The sequence below is a fragment of the Oryx dammah genome, unplaced genomic scaffold, assembly GCF_014754425.2.
Source record: "Oryx dammah isolate SB20612 unplaced genomic scaffold, SCBI_Odam_1.1 HiC_scaffold_28, whole genome shotgun sequence".
Classification (NCBI taxonomy): Eukaryota; Metazoa; Chordata; class Mammalia; order Artiodactyla; family Bovidae; genus Oryx; species Oryx dammah.
This window is the reverse complement of record NW_024070212.1, coordinates 46,841,671-46,859,615: the sequence shown is the minus strand read 5'-3', so window position 1 is coordinate 46,859,615 and position 17,945 is coordinate 46,841,671. Positions and strand designations below refer to the sequence as shown.

At 39.7% G+C, this 17,945-nt stretch overlaps 1 protein-coding gene across 2 annotated transcripts in view; it reads right to left on the bottom strand.

Annotated features, from left to right (window-relative positions):
• The window catches only part of ALG14 (ALG14 UDP-N-acetylglucosaminyltransferase subunit), a 118,916-nt gene extending 102,122 nt beyond the window's left edge, over positions 1 to 16,794 (bottom strand). The window contains exons 1-2 of one of the 2 annotated variants that reach the window (XM_040232260.1): positions 16,518 to 16,794; positions 9,840 to 9,991 (exon numbers count right to left, since the gene is read on the bottom strand). In XM_040232260.1, the coding sequence (XP_040088194.1) occupies positions 9,840 to 9,991; positions 16,518 to 16,656 (291 nt within the window). In that variant the 5' untranslated portion in view covers positions 16,657 to 16,794. The remainder of the gene's footprint in view (positions 1 to 9,839; positions 9,992 to 16,517) is intronic. The other variant, XM_040232261.1, reaches the window with a different exon arrangement.
• Between the last annotated feature and the right edge of the window lie 1,151 nt (positions 16,795 to 17,945).

Genomic DNA, 17,945 nt, shown 5'->3' with positions numbered 1-17,945 from the left:
TCAAGGCTGTATATTGTCACCCTGCTTATTTAACTTATATGTCTCAGAGTACATCATGAGAAATGCTGGACTGGAAGAAGCACAAGCTGGAATCAAGATTGCTGGGAGAAATATCAATAACTTCAGATATGCAGATGATACCACCCTTATGGCAGAAAGTGAAGAGGAGCTAAAAAGCCTTTTGATGAAAGTGAAAGTGGAGAGTGAAAAAGTTGGCCTAAAGCTCAACATTCAGAAAATGAAGATCATGGCATCTGGTCCCATCACTTCATGGGAAATAGATGGGGAGACAGTGGAAACAGTGTCAGATTTTATTTTGGGGGGCTCCAAAATCACTGCAGATGGTGACTGCAGCCATGAAATTAAAAGACGCTTACTCCTTGGAAGGAAAGTTATGACCAACCTAGACAGCATATTGAAAAGCAGACATTACTTTGCTGACTAAGGTCCGTCTAGTCAAGGCTATGGTTTTTCCTGTGGTCATGTATGGATGTGAGAGTTGGACTGTGAAGAAGGCTGAGCGCCGAAGAATTGATGCTTTTGAACTGTGGTGTTGGAGAAGACTCTTGAGAGTCCCTTGGACTGCAAGGAGATCCAACCAGTCCATTCTGAAGGAGATCAACCCTGGGATTTCTTTGGAAGGAATGTTGCTAAAGCTGAAACTCCAGTACTTTGGCCACCTCATGCGAAGAGTTGACTCGTTGGAAAAGACTCTGATGCTGGGAGGGATTGGGGGCAGGAGGGAAAGGGGACGACCGAGGATGAGATGGCTGCACGGCATCACTGACTCGATGGACGTGAGTCTGAGTGAACTCCGGGAGTTGGTGATGGACAGGGAGGCCTGGCATGCTGCGATTCACGGGGTCGCAAAGAGTCGGACATGACTGAGAGACTGAACTGAACTGATGTAAACACAGGTGACTCCAAAATTCATGTTGAAGACCAGCTTCCTTCAACTTCAGACTCATACATCTAACTGCACAGCCAACACCCTTGCTTATATATTTATAGATATCTTACACTCGGGCCTGCTGTTCTCGCATGTAGTCTTCCTCATGTAAATGAGTGGCAGCTCCATTTTCCTGGTAGCTCAGGCCAAAAATCTGGATGTCATCTCCCACTGTTTTTTCTCCACATCTCACACCTTGTCTGCCAGGAAATCCCATTAGTGCTTCCTTCACAGTATGTCCAGAACCTGACTGTTCCCCATCACACCCATCACTGCCATCCTTGTCCAAGCCATGCTGGTCTCTCACCTGAATTATTGCAATGGCCTCCAAACTGCTTTCCTCACTTCTGCCCTTGCCCCTTTTAGTGTATTCAGCAGCCAAAATGATCCTATTAAAATATAAGCCAGATCACATCATTCCCCTTTAAAACTTCCCAATGGTTCCCCACATCACTCATGGGGGGAAAAAAACCCAAGAATAAAAATGGACTAAAAGGTCTTAAAAGATCTGACCCTGTTATCCCCACTTTGACGTCTATGGCTTCATAACCTACTGAGCTTTCTCTTGCTTACTCTGCTTTGGCCACACTGATCTCCTTTGCTGTTTCATAAATATGCCAGGTACAATTCTGTCTCAGGGTGCTTCACTGCAGTTCTTGTTTCCTCTTCAAGAACTGGCTTTTCTCAGGCTGCTTTGCACCATACCTCCATCAAGTCTTGGTTCAAATATCACCTTTCCTAACCACTCTACCCAAAACTGCAGTCTCCCTTCAACTCCCCAATAGTCTTTGTTCCCTTTTACTGCTCTATTTCCCTGCTCTATTTCTTTCTTTAGCATTTATCACTAGCAAATTATACATTTTACTTAAATATCTTGATTATTATCCCCCTACTGAGATATAGACACCATAAAGGAAAAGACACTTGTAATTTATTCACTAATGTATCCCTAGCACCCAATGGGAATGCAATAAATACTTGTTAAATAAATAAATGAATGCCAAATTCACAGTTATTAAGGGAAAAATTCAAACTAGAATTCTAAATACAGAATGCAATCAAAGGAGGGCCAAACCCAAACATATTTTCAAACAAACAAAATGGAAAGAATAAATCCCTTACAGACCTTCCATGAAAGAACTAAATATATATATATATTTCTAGAAGAAAAATAGTGGATCCAAAAGAAAGGAGTAGTGAGGGTGAGGAAAGAAAATATTACCTACATCTAAATAAATATAAACTGCATAAAATAATAGTAATAAGTAATATAAGTGGAGTAAAAACAAAGTAGAACCAAAACTCTGAACAATAACATATAGGATGGGAGGTGGTGCTCACAGTTAAAATATTCTAAAAGCCTTTTCTTTGTTTTCAGAATACTGGAAATAATAAGATTTTGATTTTAAGTTGGATATCTGTATTAACAGTTTAAAGAAAATACCCAAGAGAAGAGGGTAATTTCCATTCCAGGATAAGAGGAGGACAATGAAAACTCAGTGCAAACAGAAGGCAGAAACGGAACCAAAAAAGATTCAAAGAAAATGGTAAGTAGAAAGAACCAAATAAAACAGTAGAAATAAATCTAATATATTAGTAACCAAAAATAAACATACATCTACCAAACATGTTTGTTAAGAGACAATGATTCTCAGTTTTGAATTTTAAAATTATACTTTGTCATTTATAAAAGACACATTTAAAACATCATGACACACAAAACTCAAAAGAGATGGAAAATACGCAAACGCTATAGCACAGATTACAAAACCAGCAAGAGAATATTATGAAAATACTAATGCCAAAATATTTACAAAGTTACCAAAATTAAACATGTTCTTAGAAAAATATCTTAGTTACACTGGTTTTAAAAGAAACAGAAAGCCTGTAAAGTTATATTTCCATAACAAAAATAACACACTGGGGCCAGACATTGGGGCCATTGTAGACAAATTATACAAAACTTAAACTGGAAAAGAAGAACAAAATAGTGACTATTTGTTGGTGCTATGATATTTTATATATAGAAAACCCTAAAGACTCCACCAAAAAACTGTTGGAATTAAGAGACACATTCAGCAAAGTTCTGGATACAAAATCAACAGGCAAAAATCTTTTGTATTTCTACAACTATTAACAAACTATCAGAAAGAGAAATTAAGAAAACAATATCATTTATGACTGCATCAAAAAGAATAAAATACTTAGGAATAAATTTAGCCAAGGAGGTGAAAGACTTGTTCACTGAAAATTATTGGACAGTGATGAAAGAAATTAAAGACACCAATAAATAAAAAGATATTCTGTGCTCATGAATTAGAAAAACTAATTTTGTTAAAATGCACCACCAAACCAGCTTTACAAGAAATGTTAAAGGAACTTCTACAGGTGAAAAAGAAAAGGTCACAATTAGAAACTAGAAACATGAAAATATGAATGAAAAAAATCAATCAGTAAAGGCTGTAGCTCAGCTCGTAAAGAATCCGCCTGCAATGCAGGAGACCCCAGTTCGATTTCTGAGTCGGGGAGATCTATTGGAGAAGGGATAGGCTACCCACTCCAGTATTCTCAGGCTTTCCTGGTGGCTCAGCTGGTAAAGAATCTGCTTGCAATGTGGGAGACCTGGGTTTGATCCCTAAGTTGGGAAGATCCCTTGGAAAAGGGAACAGTTACCCACTCCAGTATTCTAGCCTGGAGAACTCCATGGACTATATAGTCCATGGGGTAGAAAAGAGTTGGATACGACTGAGTGAGTTTCACTTTTACTTTCAAAGGCAAAAATACAGGAAAGGTAGGAAATTTTCCATGCACAAAGCTAGCAGGAAGGTTAAAGACCAAAGTAGTAAAACCATCTATATCCACAATAATCAGATAAGGGATACACGAAACAACTCCTGGTAAAACATGATATCTAAAACAGTTATCATGAGGGGAGGAGAATACAAATGCAAAGTTGTTAAAATGCAGTTGAAATTAAGAGATCATGAATTCAATCATATATATATATAAAATCATAATCATATATATATCTCATGCAAAAAGAAAAAAGAATCCAAACCTGATCCTAAATACAGTCATCAAATCATGAGAGAACAAAAGAAGAACAAGAACAAGAAAGACCTACAAGACAATGAACAAAATGGCAATAAGAACATGCATATTAATAATTACTTTAAATTTAACTGGACTAAATGATCTAATCAAAGACAATGAGTGGTTAAAAAAAAAAGCTGCCTACAAGAGATGCACTTCAGATCTAAAGATACACACAGACTAAAAATGAGGTGATAGAAAAACATATTCTATGCAAGTGGAAATCAAAAGAAAGCTGGGGTAGCAATACTTATAGCAGAAGAAATAGATTTTAAAATAAACACTGTTATAAGAGACAAAGAAGGACATTACATAATGATCAAGAAATTGCTCTACGAAGATATAAACATATGCACCCAACATAGAAGCATCTAAATACATAAAAGAAATACAGATACAAAGGGAAAAATCGACAGTAATAGTAAGGGACTTTAACACCCTACTCACATCAATAAACAGATCATCCAGACCAGATAGAAGATTAATAAAAAAAGTACTAGCCCTAAATGACACAATAGTCCTGATGGACTTAGGAGTATTTATAGACCATTCCATCTACAAGCAGCAGAATACACATTCTTTTCAAGTGCACATGGAACATTTTTCAGGATATATTACATGCTTCACACAGAAGAAGCCTTGATAAATTTAAGAAAACTAGAGTACTATCAAGCATCTTTTCTGACCACACTGCTATGAGACCAACAGTCAACTCTAAAAGAAAAGCTTTAAAACACATATAGACCCGTGAAAGCTAAACACTATGCTACTGAACAATGAATGGATTGCTGAAGAAATTGAAAAAGAAGTAAAAAAAAAAATATGTGAAGACAAATGAAAATGAAAACACAATGATCCAAAACCTATGGGATGCAGCAAAAGCAGTTCTAAAATGGACATTTACAGCAATACAAGCTTACCCCAGGAAACAAGAAAAATCTCAGATCAGAAACCTAGCCTCAAATCTAAAGGAGCTAGAAAGAGAAAAACAAAACCTAAAGCTAACAGAAAAAAAGAACTTATAGAGGTCAGAGTGGAAATAAATGAGAGAGAGACTAAAAAACAATAGAAAAGATCAACGAAACTAAGAGTTGGTTCTTTGAAAAGATAAACAAAATTGATAAAACCTCTAGCCAGATTCATTAAGGAGAAAAAGAAAGTGGGCCCAAATCGATAAAATCAGAAATGAAAAAGAAGTTACAACCTACACCACAGAACGACAAAGAATCATGAGGCTACCACAACTATGTGGCAATACAAAATGGGCAACTTAGAAGAAGTGGACAAATTCCTAAAACTCTTACATTTCTTCTCGGGAAGAAATACAAATATGGACAGATCAATTACCAGAAATGAAAATGAATCAATAATTTAAAAAAAATTCCAAACAAACCAAAGTTCAGGATCAGAAGGCTTCACAGGTGAATTCCACCAAACATTTAGAGAAGAGTCAACACCTATCCTTCTCCAACTATTCTAAAAATGTGCAGAGGAAGGAACACTTTCAAACTCATTCTATGAGGTCAGCATCACCTTGCCACCCAAACCAGACAGAGAGACCACAAAAAATAAATTACAGGCCAAGATCACTGATGAACATAGATGCAAAATCCTCAATGAAACACTAGCTCTAACTGACTCTAACAATATATTAAAAGGATGATATACTACAATTAAGTGAAGTTTATCCCAGGATGTTAGGATTTTTCAATATCTGCAAATCAATAAATATGATACACCACATTAACAAACTGAAGCATAAAAGCCATACAATCATACAGATGCAGAAAAACTTTTTCATAAACTTCAACATCTATTAATGATATTGAAAATGGGCACAGAGATAACATACTTCAACATAATAAAAGCCGTATATGACAAGCCCACAGCTAAGATCATACTCAAAAGTGAAAAGCTGAAAACACTTTTTCTAAAATTAGGAATAAGATAAGAATGTCCACTCTCACCATGTTTATTCAACACAGTGTTGGAAGTCCTATCCACAGAAATCAGCAGGGAAACAGATATTAAAAAATCCAAACTGGAAAGAAGTAAAACTGTCACTGTTTGCAGATGATATGATACTATATGTAAAAAATCTGAAGACACCACCAAAAATCTATTAAGAGTTCATCAATGAGTACAACAAAATTGCAGGATAATAAATTAATATACAAAAATCTGCTGCATTTCCACACACTAATCACAAACTATCAGAAAGAGAAACTAAGGAAACAATCCCACTTACAATTGCACAAAAAAGAATAAAATACCAAGGAATAAACCTACCTAAGGAGGAAAAAGTCCTGTGTTCGGAAAATTATAAGACACTGATGAAGGAAACTGAAGACCACATAAACAGATGTAAAGGTATACCACGTTCATAGATTGTAAGAATAATCTTAAAATGACCATGCTACTCAAGGCAATCCACAGGTTCAATGTAATTTCTATCAAATGACCAATGGCATTTTTCACAGAACTTAAAAAAATTTTTTAATTTGTATGGAAGTACAAAAGACAACAAAACAGCCAAACAATCTTGAGAAAGAACAGAGCTGGAGAAATTGTGCTCCCTGACCTCAGACTATACCATTAAGCTACAGTAATCAAAAGAGTATTGTACTGGCATAAAAACAGACACACAGATCAATGGCACAGAACAGAGATCCCAGAAATAAACTCACACACTGATGGTCGATTACTTAGGATAAAGGAGGCAAGAATACACAGTGAAGAAACGACAGTCTCTTAAATAAGTGGCAATGAGAAAGCTGGATAGCTACATATAAAAGAATAAAATTAGAACATTCTCTAACATCAGACAGAAAAAATAAACTTGAAATGGATTAAAGGCCTAAATGCAAGACCAGAAACCATAAAACTCCTGGAAGAAAACATAGGCAGAAGACTCCCAACAGAAATGGTAGCAGTGTATTTTGGATCTATCTCCTAAAAAAAGGCAACAAAAGCAAAAATAAACAAATGGAACCTAATGAAAGTTAAAAGCTCCTGCACACGAAAGGAAAACACTGACAAAAAAACAGCCTACTGAGTGGGAGAAGACATCTGCAAATATATGATCAATAGGGGCTAATATCCAAAAATATATAAACAGCTCAAATATCAAAAAGGAAAAAAAAAAAAGCCCAGCAACCTGATTAAAAAAGGGGCAGAATATCTGCACAGACAATTTTCCAAAGAAAAGATCAGATGGCCAATGATCAGGGAAATGTCAGTTACAACCACAATGAGATATCACCTCACACTTGTCTGGCTGTCATCAAAAAGAACACAGATAACAAATGTTGGCGAGGATGTGGGAAAAAAAGAACCCTCATACACTGTCGGTAAGAATGTCCGTTGGTGCAGCTATCGTGGAAAACAGTATGGAGGTTTCCCAAAAACTAAAAATAGAACTACCACATGACCCAGCAATTCCACTCCTGGGTATATATTTGAAAAAAGAAACAAAAACACTAAATCGAAAAGATACATGCACCCCAAGGTTTATAGCAGCATTATATACAACTGCCAAGATACGGAAGGAACCTAAGTGTCCATCAACAGATGAATGGGTAAAGAAGATGTAGTGTACACACACACGTGCACAATGAAATACTACTCAGCTATAAAAAGAACGAAATTTCGCCAAATGCAACAATATGCATTGACTTGGAGCATATATACTAAGCGAAGTAAGTTAGAGAAAGACAAATACTGTATAATATCACATGTGTAATCTAAAAAATAAACCAGTGAATATAATAAAAAAGAAATAAAATCACAGATACAGAAAACGAATTAGTGTTTCCCAATGGGGCAAGGGAAAGAGGGAGGGGCAAGTTGGAGAAGGGATTAAACTCCTACACATAAAATAAATAAGTTATAAGGATATATTATACAGAATACAGCCATTATTTTATAACAACTACAAATGAAGTGAGAGAATAAATTTCCATTGCTTCAAGGCACCCTGTGTATAGTACTTTGTTATAACAGCGCTAGGAAACTAACACAGTATTGAGTCCTGAAACAGAAATGAAGCATTTTGGCTCATCCCATACCACATATTTCACTATGGCTGAATAATAGCAGGTGGATTTCAATCTTGTTTAACGGGTATCTTCCAAGAACACATTTTAGTAGTGCGTAAGTGAGGGATGGCCACCTGATGCGAAGAGCTGACTCATTTGAAAAGACCCTGATGCTGGGAAAGATTTGAGGGCAGGAGGAGAAGGGGACGACAGAGGATGAGATGGTTGGATGGCATCACCGACTCAATGGACATGAGTTTGGGTAGGCTCCGGGAGTTGGTGAGGGACAGGGAGGCCTGGTGTGCTGCAGTTCATGGGGTCGAAAGGAGTCGGATATGACTGAGCGACTGAACTGAACTGAAGTGAGGGATCAGGGGCTTCCCAGGTCACACTAGTAGTGAAGAACCCACCTGCCAATGCAGGAGATTTAAGACATGGGTTTGATCCCTGGGTCAGAAAGATCCCCTGGAAGAGGGAATAGCTACCCACTCCAGTATTCTTGCCTGGAGAATCCCATGGACAGAGAAGCCTGGCAGAAGAACTCTGCAGTCCACAGAGTTGCCAAGAGTCAGACATGACTGAAGTGAGTTAGCACGCATGCACACAGTGAGGGATGACACTTACAAGTGACCAAATCGTAACTAAAACAAGGTTTAACTAGCTAAAAAGGTCAGTAGAGGGTGAGTTACCCATTAGTGCATCCTGATTTCCAAGAAAGATAACAACGATAGGGCCCATATCAGGGCAGCTCTGGAGTAATTGAAGGCAGGACTCAGCATCTGCTTTCCCATCTTGCTCTTCCTGTATATTAACTTCATAGTTTGCTCTAGCTGCAGTCTGTCTTTAGCTAGCAGGTGAAAACATGACTGCTTTTCTCCAAGTTTTCTCTTTTATAGAGCTCAAGTCCAAAGAGCCCAGAGGAACACTTTGAGTGGCCTGAGCTGGGTTGTCTGTCCATTCCTGAACTACCTGTTGGAGCTCCATGGCCAGGCAGGTACCAGAGAGAGGGAACGATGGAGACAATCTAATAAAGAACAGCTCTGGTTTCTTTCCTTGATAAAATAGTTTTACTTTTTTTTTCAATTTACTCCAAATTCTGATTAAAATGCTAAAATGAAGTGAGCAACGAGGAGTTGAGAAGTAATTTTAAGGCAGATACAGATATAATTGGAAGGATAAACAGTAGTAACAGATAAATTATCAATACACATAATACATTGATAAAGAACTTTAATGAGAGACTTCCTTGATGGTCCAGTGGCTAAGACTCCATGCTTCCAATGCAGGGGGCTCAGGTTCAATCCCTGGTCAAGGAATTATATCCCACATGCCACGACCAAGAGTATGCACATTGCAACTAAAACCCAGCACAGCCAAATAAATAGATAAATATTAAAAAGAATTACACTTTGGTGTGTTCTTCAAAAAAAAAAAAAAACTTTAACAAAGAGCCAATAAGCACATGAACTGGATGCTTTAATGTATGTACTTATAAATAAAACAATTTTTGCAGTTGGAATTACAAAAAAAAATCTCCATTTAAAAGAAAAGAATACAAGAAATTAGCAACCATTTTTATCTGAAGATTTATTTTAAAGAAGCTTTTATCTTTGGGTAGAAAAGGCACTATGTTTCATTGGCAATAAACATGTGACTGTATTGTGTGAGCAGGGCACTGAAGTGCCATGAGATTGCTTCATGAGAGAATGAAATTCAATATACAACCTGTAACTTTCTTAGACACAGAAATTATTACTTACCGTGGCACTGGGGTTTCTATCAGCTCGAATTTGTTCAAAAGAATTTATTTTATGGGTACTCATTTCATCAGTGTCAGCAACGATATAATGTCTAGGAGAATAAGCATTGGACAGGTTCTCCAGCAGCCTTAGGATCTCAGTGGTATGCCCACCTGGAAAAAATATTAGAAGGCCTAAGATGAAGAAACTTGTAATGGACATACCCACCTGATGATGTTATCCTAATGCTAACTTTTGTGCATTTCTCAAAATACAGAAGGAATATCTGGAAACAATAATCTGTGCCCTTGTAGAAATATTACTTCTATATGGGGGAAGAGGATAATAAATGTATAAAAATAAAATCAGTACCAGCAGTAAGTCGTGCTACTATACTAGCTGAAGAAGGTACAAAGAAGTATAAGACACTGTACTGTGCATGCTCAGTGGCTCAGTCTTGCCCAACTCTTTGCGACGCCATGGACTGTAGTCCACCAGGCTCCTCTGTCCATGGGATTATCCTAGCAAAGAATACTGGAGAGACTTAGCATTTCCTTCTCTAGGGGGCCTTCTTGACACAGGGATCAAAACTGTGTCTCAAGTCTCCTGCATTGCAGGCAGATTCCCACTGCATCACTTGGGAAGCCTGGTATAAAACACAGGTCCTGTTATCAAGAAGTCTGATGGGAGAGGGGCAAGACACACACAGGTATATAAAGAGTGATGCAAGACAGCAAAAAAACATTAAAATGAGGGGGACAGGCAAGCAAACTGTTATGAAAAGCAATGCCCTCAGCATAGAGAAGATCCCTGGTAAAGGCTGAGATGACTTAAAAGTGAAGCTAATGGGCAGACAGGTATAGGGATGCCACTGGGTGGGGTGGGATCATTAGGACATGAGAAGACAAGATCTGGGATGGGTGTTCAAGGCTTGGTGGGAATACTGGGAAGAAAGATGAAGGTGAAGTAAGGTCAGCAAAGTAGGTTGGAAAATGGGAAGCAGCTGCTGAAGGCTTCCATGTTGTGAAGTAATATTAGGCAGGCATGAGTGCTGATTGCCAGGGCTCAGATCTTTCTAAGGAAGACTTTTGTTCAACACCTCCTAATAGAAGTCTCAGCTCTCTGCAGGTCCTCAAATACTTACCAAACTTCACCCAACCACTGTGTGTTCAATTTCTGAAATCGTACAATCTCCAAAATTTTACCACTTTAATTTTAAAACCATGAATTTAAAAATCAACCATGTTCATTAAGGTTTCTTTCAGGGGAAAAAAAAATCAAAAGAATATATTTATCTCATTAACTATATGCCAATTAAGCAAGGCAATTGAACTTCTTAAGAATGAGCCCTATCATATCTATTTAACTGCACAATCCCTTGGCCTCAGCCAGGTTGTTGTCTTTAACATTCTCTGTGTTCATCTTATTTGTTACCTCTTCTTTGCTTCTGGTCATGCTACAAAGCTTCGCCTGCTACAAAGCTCCCCCTGTTGTAAGAAAGCTTTCAATAGTGATACAAACAAACAAGTAGGATAATCAAACAAATTAAGTATGTGTTTTCTCGAAGCACATATATTTTCTTATAGTAGAAAGGGAAAGATTACTCTCTAGATCTCAGAAGGAATTAGATATAGAAATAGTCAGTACAGAGTAAATATAATGGGAATTAGAATCATACTGTAACTTAATAACTTGTCACCCATTTTCTTCTGTGAAAGTGAATGAAAGTGTTAGCTGCTCAGTCCTGTTCGACTCTTTGTGACCCCATGGACTGTAGCCTACCAGGCGCCTCTGTCCATAACTTGTCACCCATCTTCTTATGCAAGTAATTCACACATCTCATACTCATCTTAGAATTTTTGTTTTTAACTTTGCAAAAGTGTGGTAGTTTGCAAAGTAGGTACTTATTTTCACAGCTGGAACAATTAAGGATAAAACCTAATATACATAACATCTTCCACTGCAGTTAAGACTTCATTTTACTTGCTTTCATGGTCTTTTTTCCTTTTTTTTTTTTCCTTTAAAGGAAACCCTCACTGAATACATTCTTTGAAAATTTAACCTTGTTACTGAATCAAGTCATTAAAATGATGAGCTTTGTCTTCCATTTTACTCTTTCATTATGATTTATTCTTTGGGAATGAAATCCTCTCAGTTCTATCTTAAGATGTACCCAGAATGCAATCACCCCTAACTTCCTTTGCAAGCATCCTGATCCAAACCACACCTTTCTTGCAGGGATTATGACTATAGCTTCCTGGTTTATTCCCCTCACTGCCCTTGTCTATTTAAGTACCCAATATAGTCTATTCTCAACATAGCCTCTAGAGTAATCCTATTAAAAAGAGTTGATCAAATTATTTATCTCTATTCAAAACCCTCCAGGAGCTCCCCTTCTCATATGGAATAAAAGACTTTTTGTAAGCTCTTGGGCCATTGCACTCATCTCACACACTAGTAAAGTAATGCTCAAAATTCTCCAAACCAGGCTTCAGCAATACGTGAACCGTGAACTCCCTGATGTTCAAGCTGGTTTTAGAAAAGGCAGAGGAACCAGAGATCAAATTGCCAACATCCGCTGGATCATGGAAAAAGCAAGAGAGTTCCAGAAAAACATCTATTTCTGCTTTATTGACTATGCCAAAGCCTTTGACTGTGTGGATCACAATAAACTATGGAAAATTCTTCAAGAGATGGGCATACCAGACCACCTGACCTGCCTCTTGAGAAATCTGTATGCAGGTCAGGAAGCAACAGTTAGAACTCCACATGGAACAACAGACTGGTTCCAAATAGGAAAAGGAGTACATCAAGGCTGTATATTGTCACCCTGCTTATTTGACTTACATGCAGAGTACATCATGAGAAACACTGGACTGGAAGAAACACAAGCTGGAATCAAGATTGCCGGGAGAAATATCAATAACCTCAGATATGCAGATGACACCACCCTTATGGCAGAAAGTGAAGAGGAGCTAAAAAGCCTCTTGATGAAAGTGAAAGAGGAGAGTGAAAAAGTTGGCTTAAAGCTCAACATTCAGAAAATGAAGATTATGGCATCTGGTCCCATCACTTTATGGGAAATAGATGGAGAAACAGTGGAAACAGTGTCAGACTTTATTTTTTTGGGCTCCGAAATCACTGCAGATGGTGACTGCAGCCATGATTTTAAAAGACGCTTACTCCTTGGAAGAAAAGTTATGACCAACCTAGATGGTATATTCAAAAGCAGAGACATTACTTTGTCTAGTCAAGGCTATGGTTTTTCCTGTGGTCATGTATGGATGTGAGAGTTGGACTGTGAAGAAGGCTGAGCGCTGAAGAATTGATGCTTTTGAACTGTGGTGTTGGAGATGACTCCTGAGAGTTCCTTGGACTGCAAGGCGATCCAACCAGTCCATTCTGAAGGAGATCAGCCCTGGGATTTCTTTGGAAGGAATGATGCTAAAGCTGAAACTCCAGTACTTTGGCCACCTCATGCGAAGAGTTGACTCGTTGGAAAAGACTCTGATGCTGGGTGGGATTGGGGGCAGGAGGAGAAGGGGACGACAGAAGATGAGATGGCTGGATGGCATCACTGACTCGATGGATGTTGAGTCTGAGTGAACTCCGGGAATTGGTGATGGACAGGGAGGCCTGGCGTGCTGCGATTCATGGGGTGGCAAAGAGTCGGACACGACTGAGCGACTGAACTGAACTGAACTGGGCCTCATCTGCTTCTTCCCCACCTTACGCAGTCTACTCCAGCCACTCTGGCCTCCTTGCTGTTGGGTATCTGTCATCTCGCTGAGGAGGCTTTCTCTGACAATTCTCTCTAAAATGCAGCTTCCTTTCTCCTACTCCATAGTATTTATTGCCTATAACTAACTATACAGTCTGTTCACTTTTTCTGTTTTGGTTTCCCCCACCCCAGCCCCAATAGACAGTAAACACCATGATAGCAAGGGCTTTTATTTTGTTACTGCTATAACTCCAATGACAGACAATTTAATATTACATCTAAAATTGTCTAAGCAGATCACATGTCTTTGAAACATAGTATTTCAAAGACAAATAATAATTTTGATTGGTATTCTTTAAACAAGTGATACATTATGGTAAGATTAAGCATTTTTTGATATTCAGGATAGACAAGGAAAATGCCTTCCCATCCTAAATTTTGGACATGAACTATTAAATTATTTATCTAACTACAAATCTTTCTTTGGTTTGGATGACTTTTGGAGGTCCTTGACTCTTCATACTCTCAATGGTTTGAATGACAGAGGGCACCACCTGCCTGACAAATTCTCGATTTTAGTTTTGGTTCCCAGTCTGCCAATCTCACGATGTTAAGTGAATGGCTCGAACATCCATTCTTCCATCCATCTGCTCAAGCCAGAAACCCAGACATCACTCTTGAGCCCACCTTCCCATCACCCTCCACTTCCAATCCACAATTCTAGTGATTTTTATCTCCTAAATCTCACTTAAATGTATATACTTTTCTCCATCCCCTCACTCATCAACCCCAGTCAGGCTGTCATCTGTCACCTGAAATATTCAAAAAGCTACCACTTGTCTCCCTACCTCAGTCTTTGTCAAGACATTCTCTTGATAATGCAGGCTGAATGATCTTTGTGAAAGCTCAGATTCAACTGGGTCACTCTCCATTAAAAATTCTTTAAAAGATTCCTTTGCTACTAGGACTATCAAAAGTCATCACTTATTAAATGCATTACTATGTGCCAAGCACTTTGCTAAGCACTTTACCACCACATTTACTCTCTCATCCTAACTCAAATTTTTCAAAGTAGAAATAGAAGGTTCAATGAGGTTAACTAATTTGCCCAAGATCACCAAATTAGTAAGTGGCAGAGATGTCATTGGAGAAGGCAATGGCATCCCACTCCAGTACTCTTGCCTGGAAAATCCCATGGATGGAGGAGCCTGGTGGGCTGCAGTCCCTGGGGTCTCCAAGAGTCGGACATGACTGAGCGACTTCACTTTCACTTTCATGCATTGGAGAAGGAAATGGCAACCCACTCCAGTGTTCTTGCCTGGAGAATCCTAGGGACAGTGGAGCCTGGTGGGCTGCTGTCTATGGGGTCACACAGAGTTGGACACAACTGAAGTAACTTAGCAGCAGTAGCAGCAGAGATGTCATTTAACTCCAGTATTATGTTAATTTAGAGGTAACTGATCCTAATGACTACATGGTAGAATGCAGTGGAGTAGTGTCCCTTGCTCTATGTGTGTGTGTTTGGGGGGGTGTTAAAATACCCTCTCCAATCATTACCTCCCCACATCCAACTCACTGCAGGAGTGCTCTCTCACGTCTGGCCATCCAAGTGCCATGGCTTTCTTTACACACCTTTCCAGACCTCAAAGACCCAGCTCCCCCTTGTCTGGCTAATTCTTAGTCATCTTTCAAGTATCCCTTTAGACATCACTTCTTCCAGGAAGCCTCCTGCCTCAGGTTCAGATAAAGTGATGCCCAGTGTGAACTTACATAGCAGTTCCTACTTCCCAGGTTACAGCACTTTTCTCATTGCAGCAAGGATCCATTCTGTTTTTTGTTTTCTGTTAGTTTTTCTATATTCTCCATTTCATTCACAGCTGTTCCCTCACACCTTTCAGTGCTTGGGACATAGTCAGCACTCCACGACAAGTAATGTTAATCAGTTTTGTTATTTTCAGGGCTTAGTTTACTGCCTGCCCTCTCTCCCATGGCTCAAAACACATTAAGGGAATAAAATAATGAATTACACGTGAACATAAGTTTAGAACACGTGCTAATACTATAAATATTAATCTTTCTGGATACAATCTTCTGGCATTTCTGTATGTACATAGTGTCGGTGTGTATGCCTCTCAGAGCTGTCCATTTAAAGTTGTAAGAGCCTACAGAGCTGGCCGATTCCGTTTAGATTGCATTATCTGACTGTACAGATTGTTGTTCATTCCCTGACACAATATCCTGAGGTGTGTATTGTTCTCCTGTTGGTAGGTAATTGCTTATACACTCGCAGATTTTGTATATCAGTTCAGTTCAGTTGCTCAGTCGTGTTCGACTCTTTGCGACCCCATGAATCGGAGCACGCCAGGCCTCCCTGTCCATCACCAATTCCCGGAGTTCACTCAGACTCATGTCCATCGAGTCAGTGATGCCGTCCAGCCATCTCATCCTCGGTAGTCCCCTTCTCCTCCTGCCCCCAATCCCTCCCAGCATCAGTCTTTTCCAATGAGTCAACTCTTCCCATGAGGTGGCCAAAATACTGGAGTTTGTATATGTATATTTATAAATGCAACGATTCGGTTTGTTTCGTTTTTCATGCAGTAACTGTGATTCCTAAATTAAATCCCAAATGTCTAGATTAATAATGCAAAACAACAATATTTTTTCAGGGAAATTTCATGTTGCATCAACAGGCTTCTGTGTCATCTTTGGTAACTGATACTTACTTTGTTAGAAAAATATACGCTACAGAAAGGCTTATTATAGATAAGTGTAAATTACGCATTTGTCAATAAACGCGCAGCTGGAGGCACTTTGACAACAAACCAGCGTTTTGCCCAGGTTGGGCTGGCACAGACAAACTACAAATCTCTGCATTCAAAGCTGCAAAAAGTCCTACTGGCGCTGCGAAGAGCGCCGCGGTGGACTCTGGGTTTTGTAGTTCCCGACCCTAGTCCGCCAGTCACGGCCCGTATACTCACCAGATCCAGCCACCACCAAGAGGCTGAGAGACCGCCGAGGCACAGGAGCGCGAGGACTCAGGACTACCCACAGCCTCACTGCCAGCAGCAGCAAGGCCAGGGCTCCTGCAGCCGACGCGAGGATAAGGGCGCCACCCATTCAAAGAAAATACGCATGCGTGCTATCCCGGTGCCGGCCGAGGAGCGGTCAGAGTTCAAAACTACGGGCTCTCCGGAGACTCAAACTCGGAGACTGGGCGTCCTGGTGGGTGTGGTTTGCTTGAGGTGGGAGGAGTTCAAGGCCAGAGGCGGAAGCCCGGGCTCAGACCGCTCCGCTGGCTTCCGGAGGGGTGGTCGGGGGCGGGTTTCTGCTAAGAAGCAGCCAGCGCATAAACTGAAATTTCACGGATTAACGCCCTGGAGAAGTTTGGTTGCAGTTTATGAGAATGTCAGGCCACCTGTGCGCTCTAAAAAACCCCGGAGCGCCCAAGGTAGCAGGTGTTCCAGCTTTACCACCTGAGGCCAATGGCATACATCGCCATTTCTTTATGAAACGCCGAGAGAAATGTTTCTGTTGCACATGCGCAGCTTCTGAAAGTGTTTGCAGTTAAAGGTACCTTGGTACAGAAAGTTGAATTTAGGGCCTTCGTATTTCTCCTCTTTCCCAACGCTCAGACTTTTCACTTTTCTAGACGTTTTCACACATCTCGAACAGTGTGACCAGAGTAGGTGATCACCTCGGGTTTCACCGTGATCCTGAGAGGAGTGGACGCTCAGGGGCTCAAGGTGGCGGGCTAGAGATGGCATCGTCCTATTCAGTTAATTTTACCATAAAGGCAACACCTCCCCTATCTCAATTTTGCTCAATTTTGTGTTTAAAATTCCCATTACAGCAATATAAAAATACTGAGAGAAACCCCTTCACCCCACATGTAATTTGTCTTCAGTTCCCCGTGGACTTGTAGGTTAGATAGGACAAGTGTACAGAGGAGTAAACAAGTCCAGAAAGGTTAAACAGCTTGCTCAAGTGAGATAGTGGCAGATTTAGATTTAGACAGTGGAAACCCCAACTCCTGCTGCATAGGAGTTTACATTGTGTATTCCTTTGCTAGGTCTTCGCTGATTGCTCAGATGGTAAAGAATATTTCTGCAATGCAGGAGACCTGGGTTCCTTCCCTGGATCCTGGATCAGGAAGATCCTTTGGAGAAGGAAATGGCAACCCACTCCAGTATTCTTGCCTGAAGAACTCCATGGACAGAGGAGCATGGTGGGCTACAGTCCTCAGGATCACGAAGAGTAGGACATGACTGAGCAACATTTTCACACGTTCCTTTGCTAAATTCAAATTTGCTTAGATCCTAGAACAGTGTTTTTAAAAATGTGACTTCTAGGGTACAGTAGGGAGCTACTGAAACAGAATCTCAGGGGAGAGGCCTAAGATCAACTCA